General features: G+C 40.9%; 1 protein-coding gene across 2 annotated transcripts; it reads right to left on the bottom strand.

The window, feature by feature from the left end:
• Positions 1-107: 107 nt before the first annotated feature.
• LOC119278302 (beta-glucosidase 5-like) lies at positions 108-4,990 on the bottom strand. Of its 2 annotated transcripts, none has more exons than XM_037559662.1 (13): positions 4,490-4,990; positions 3,530-3,593; positions 3,356-3,414; positions 3,066-3,141; positions 2,905-2,976; positions 2,641-2,728; positions 2,218-2,476; positions 1,771-1,886; positions 1,467-1,681; positions 1,224-1,252; positions 924-1,026; positions 690-774; positions 108-577 (listed from the first exon to the last, which is right to left on the bottom strand). In XM_037559662.1, exons 1-13 carry the CDS (start codon positions 4,610-4,612, stop codon positions 352-354), a joined length of 1,515 nt encoding a protein of 504 aa, XP_037415559.1. In that variant the 5' UTR covers positions 4,613-4,990; the 3' UTR covers positions 108-351. The 2 variants fall into 2 exon arrangements, with proteins under 2 accessions (XP_037415559.1, XP_037415558.1); XM_037559661.1 differs by lacking the exon at positions 4,490-4,990 and adding an exon at positions 3,965-4,323.
• Between the last annotated feature and the right edge of the window lie 463 nt (positions 4,991-5,453).

Genomic DNA, 5,453 nt, shown 5'->3' with positions numbered 1-5,453 from the left:
CGAAGTAACCAACACGAGGAAAAGGTCAAAGAGTTATAATCTTCCAAATCTTGTATGAAAATCCTTTGAATCAAATAGGTCATTATAGATTTTTTTTAAACGGAGCATGAAGGGCTCAATCTATTGATAAAAGCCGAAGAGAATTGTCTGGTTAATTTGCGGAAAACCGAGCAAAACCTATTACAACACACCTAAACCGCCATCATGAGACATGGCCATGCATGGGGCACTGCCGACCACTCTTGTAGGTACATAAGGTACTACATGATGTATATGTAATAAACCACTATATTTACATGAAACATTTATTTACATAGGATAACTCGACATTTCTACTATCTGTTTTACGGCTCATTGCAGAGCACGAGATTCTGTACTGTCGAGCTCGTTCTGAACATAGCTGCCATTGTTCTTCAGGAAGCCAGAGTACCATCGAGCAGAGAGCTTGGCTTGTCGTGGCCGCGCCTCATCGTTAAAATCGACACGGTATAGGCCGTACCGTGACTGGGGCCCTGCAAAGAACTCGAAGACGTCTAGGAAGGACCAGACAAAGTAGCCTTTTACATTTGCTCCATTCCTGAAGAGCGAAACTATGTCAGGATAAACATGTATGAATCCTGGACATTTTGTGTGAAGGCAGTGCTGTTGAGTTGAACTACATTCTTGGTGACTTTTGTTGAATGGCTAACCTTACTGCCTTCAGTGTGCTACCCATGTAACTCTTCAAGTATTCGATCCTTTCGGTGTCATTGAGAGTGTCATTAGATGCAACACCTGGGGAGATGAAGGGGAAGGCTGAGGATATTAGTGAAATTAGAATGAACTAGAAGCTGTGACGTCTGCAAAAACATTGTGACATAATTTTATCTAGCTCTGTAGAACGGAAAATTGGAGATCGTTGCAACCAGACTAGATCGACTTGCCATTCTCTTGCACATAGATAGGAACATTCCCATAGGCTTTCGTTAGGTACTGCAGCACACATTGCAATCCTTCCGGGTCACTTTGAGAAGATGAAGGAACATTCTGCAAGCAAAAGAAATTATTGTATATATTTATCACAACTCATAAGGTGGACAATATCTTGCTAAATCATTTGAGCTCTGAGTGTAGTCATATATTTTAGTATTTCTTGTTAGATTATAATTTGTAGTATGAAGAGATCATGTCTAAAAATAGTTCAGGCTAGTGGTTTCTCTAACAAGCATTGTTGAAAATATTACCTTGCTACTTCCTGGGATTGTTTTAGAAGCTGCATCACAAGAACAAATATTATGTTAGCACTCGGCCAATGGGTTACTCAAAATCGTGTGTATTTTGAGAAGTGGCAACAAATTATTAGGTCAATATATACATTAACAGTGTGCTTTAAAAAAACATTCATCATTATTTTATACGAGATAAATGAATTGCACTGCCCACTCCTTCTGCCTACAATTAATGAACAATGCATATATTTTGTTTACCTCTTTGGTAAAGAGACATGTCTGCTGAATAGTCGCGAGTGCCTTTGTCTAAAGGACGATCATTAACATACATGGAATAGTAGTGGTTTATTCCTATGAAATCAACAGCTCCCTTGACAACTTGAGATTGAGATTTTGTGAAGGATGGAAGTCGAGACCCAACATTTTTCTTCATCACATCTGGGTAATCTCCAGACACCAGGGGCTCTAGTATCCTAGAAAAGCATCACAAGCTGGTTAGCTGCATACTGATTGTGAACTCTCTAGAACATGGAAATAAACATAAGAGTCCAAACAATGTTACCATCCGAACACGAAGTCTAAGTATCTTTTAGCTGCTTCTACATCCACATCAGAGTTTGTCATAGGATAACTCCAAGAAGAGTAAACATTTATGCCAACACCTCCCTTTTGGGCAGCCTACTTGCAAGAGTATTTTTATGTACACATAAAAGTTAGCATGTGAAAATACATCAAGAAGCAGAATTAAAAAAGCAGTCTTTTTATTGTCCATGAAATTAATGTGTTGAAACTGCCTAGAATATAATAATCTTGTACACACAAATTGTAATCATGGAGACACTGAAAACAGTGTATAGTGAACCAGTACTTTCTTCACAAATATTAACCAGGTAATGATTAATGAATCTTAGATTAAAACAGAAAGGTTAATAGTTTATTCCTTAAAGAAAACAGAGTAAACATGCCGGAAAAAGGCTTCACTTTTAGTTTTGGACACATGATGACTCACTTGATATTTTTCTCGGTAAAGTCTGGTAGCTGATGCATGAGCCAGTATCATGTTATGAGCTGCTATGTATGGTTCCACAGTTGAGTTTCCCACTGTACAATTTGTTATTCCAAATGGGTTGGAGCAACGTCCGGGTGCAAATAGTGCATTGTCGTAAGACCCTAGTGCGCTGACATTAGGTTCATCTATCGTTGTCCAGTATGAAACCCTGTCTCCGAACTCCCTAAAGCACACGTCCGCAAATGCTGTGAAATCTTCCCTGCATTTTTTAATGCCACTGGTGAGGAAATGGAAAGTAGAAATCAACTAAACATTGTCAAGGCATTTTGCATAAGCCACCTCCGTTATCTATTAAAGAAAGGCTGCTTATTTTTAGCTTTTGAGCAATTTCACCATTACAAATGGAAAGTTGCGGGAGCTTACACAATTTTAGGGCTTAACCATCCGGCATACTCATCGTCCAAAACTTGCGGGAAATCGAGATGGGAAAGCATAACATGGACTTGAATCCCTAAAGAATCGTGAAGGCTACACAGATTCAGAACTCAAGATAATGAAGAAGAACAATAAAGAAATTGTCAACTATGACATATTTGTCACTGTTGTGCATATACGATATAGTTGTTGAAAGATGGTTTTTTGTGTCGGTGCATGATAATTTATGCAGATTAGTACAAATAACCATACCATGTTGCACTAGCTCATTTATAAGGTTGTTGTAGTACTCCAAGCCTTTTGGGTTGACAGCTCCCCTCCCATCTGCAATTCTCAATTTTGAAACCAAAGATCAAACATTTATGTAGATGTTTTGACTACTGGGATAGAAATATTGTGGAATGCTTTCATACTTGGTATAAGCCTTGACCAGGAGATAGAGAATCTGTAAGCCTCTAGGTTAGTGTCAACCATGAGCTTGACATCATCCTGAAACATCAGGTGATGCCATTATTAGTGTACAACAAAGGAACAACAACCTAATCCTCTCCATCTATGGAATATTGAGAAACTTCAACCACAACAAAACAGAGTATAATATGTTTGTTTTTCCGATATCATTTTTTTTGGGTGGGATTCTTTAAGATCAAATTAACATGGAGAAGGAATTCAAGTTCCACCAGGTAAATTTAACCGTAATTACCTTGTACTTGTGGTACCCATCCGCAGTGACATCGCCTGTGCTTTTATCCGACATTTTCCCTGGCATGAGAAGGAGAATATTGTCAAACAAAGTTTTACCGGGACCCTGAATTTGGTCACAATACTGACAATAAGTTTTTTTTAGGCAGAACCAACAGGTTAATTGGTTAGTTACCTGCTTGAGTGAAGGTGTCCCAGACGCTTGGGCTCCTGCCATCCTCAGCAACGGCACCCTCATACTGCATGAAAGAAAAACAGAGCACATTAACCAGAGGAGCAGAGCAAGAGAAGCCAGCTAAAATGCGCAAGAGGTAAACGGGTAAACCAGAGCCACACATACGAGTTGAAAAGTAAATAACCAGAGAGCCACATAAATAAAACTAACTAAAACATGCAGACAATGAAAAAAAAATTGCTTATGTGGTTGTTAACTTGTTGGGCTTCGCTGTGAGAGCTGGTGGATTGGAAATTTGGATCCTAGCGAACACTTGCTTTCGTTGGTTTGTTTGCACTGTTTAGAAGAGAAGCAGGGCCCAGAGCCTTTCGTCTAAAATATGCGCAAGAAAACAAAACTCAGTTGGAGCCCGAACTGATCAGGATCATCCGTTACCTGGTACGCGGAGGTGGCGGCTCCGAAGACGAATGCCGGCGGGAAGTCGCTCCTCGTGAGGCCAAGAACAGGGGCCGCGCCATGGGCGGCGGCTAGAAGCAGGAGCAGGGGGAGCTGGAAGAAGAAGGCCATGGCAGCGGGCTGTACTGATGGTATGTGCTTTCGTGGCCATGGTAGCTTATAGGACGGCCTCGCTCATCATGTATGATGGAACGAACAGTGATGGCCGATGGGCGATGGGTCATTACTTTTTTGAGAGCAACGAATGAACAAACCACGTGTGTCACGAGGCCGGCCCATTAACTCGGACAGTTGAACCAGATGGGCGAGACATGGGCCGGCAGTTATTTGTTGGTGTCCACCTCTCATGTAATAATAAGACATGTAATAATAAGCATAACTGTTTGTTCGTTTGTTTTGCTTATTATTACATGAGAGGCAGGGTCCACAGCCTTTCCTATAAAATATGCGCAAACAAAAAACAATTTTCAGTTCAAGTTGGAACTAGTTCGGGTCATTCGTTACCTGGTATGCGGAGGTGGCGGCTCCGAAGACGAACTCCGGCGGGAAGTCGCTCCTCGTGAAGCCAAGAACGGGAGGAGAACAAGAGAGGAGCAACAGCAGGGAGAGGACGGCAATGGCAGCCATTGCTGCTGCAACAAGATCGATTCGATCACCCACCTTCTCTGCGCTACTCAGGTACCGTACTATGTTTCTTCTTAACCCTGGCGATCGATCTTTATAGTACAACCTGCGTAGCTTTCAAACAAGAACTGTTGCCATCGTCTCCAAGATAATATCTGCTGGACCACAATGCTGAAGATCACCCTTATCCACCCCGGCGGCCATTTGACGCACACATTCGTGGTAGATTGTGGCTGCACTGCTCACTCTCACGCGCTCCTGTGGCCTTGGTCAGTGGTAACTGATAAGGCCGGACTTGGCGCCACAACTTTTTTTGAAAGCGGACGGGCAAGTGGCAACCCCAAACGGGCAAACACTTATAGCACCATATAAGGGACAAATCGCCCACGCGCGCCCCACATGGGCATTATCGCTTTCTTTCTTTCTTTTTATCATTTTCCTTTTTGCTGTTTCTTTCTCTTTTTTCTTCTTATTTTTTGGGTAAAATACATCAATGATTTTGAGAGATGCATGGACCCTTTTCATTGCCATGTGAACACTTTCTCAAAACATGAAAAATATATCGACGCATGAATACTTTTCTTTGTATATGCAATTATTAATTTAAATGCACGACCATTTATATTCATATGCCTGGACATTTTTCCTTGCCACTATTGAACACTTCTCTTCACGTATAGAATAAAAATATAAAAACACCTTTTGAAATTATATGACAGTTTCATGTACCTATAATATGTGAGCTTCTTTTGGCAACACATAACGTTTTTTCACTCATTGGATATATAAAACTAGTGAAACGAACTTAGTTTTCAGACAATATTGTTATAAAAATGTTTGTGTA

This window comes from Triticum dicoccoides, chromosome 3B (assembly GCF_002162155.2).
Source record: "Triticum dicoccoides isolate Atlit2015 ecotype Zavitan chromosome 3B, WEW_v2.0, whole genome shotgun sequence".
NCBI lineage: Eukaryota > Viridiplantae > Streptophyta > Magnoliopsida > Poales > Poaceae > Triticum > Triticum dicoccoides.
Note: the sequence above shows the minus strand (reverse complement) of the source record. Positions and strands in the feature narration are given on the sequence as shown.

Coding starts and splice junctions, on each gene's coding strand:
- LOC119278302 (XM_037559661.1), bottom strand. CDS start 4,096: ATGGCCTTCTTCTTCCAGCTCCCCCTGCTCCTGCTTCTAGCCGCCGCC. Junction 2,477..2,640: donor TGGTTAAGCCCTAAAATTGT/GTAAGCTCCCGC, acceptor TAAAAAATGCAG/GGAAGATTTCACAGCATTTG. Junction 775..923: donor TATCTATGTGCAAGAGAATG/GCAAGTCGATCT, acceptor TCATCTCCCCAG/GTGTTGCATCTAATGACACT.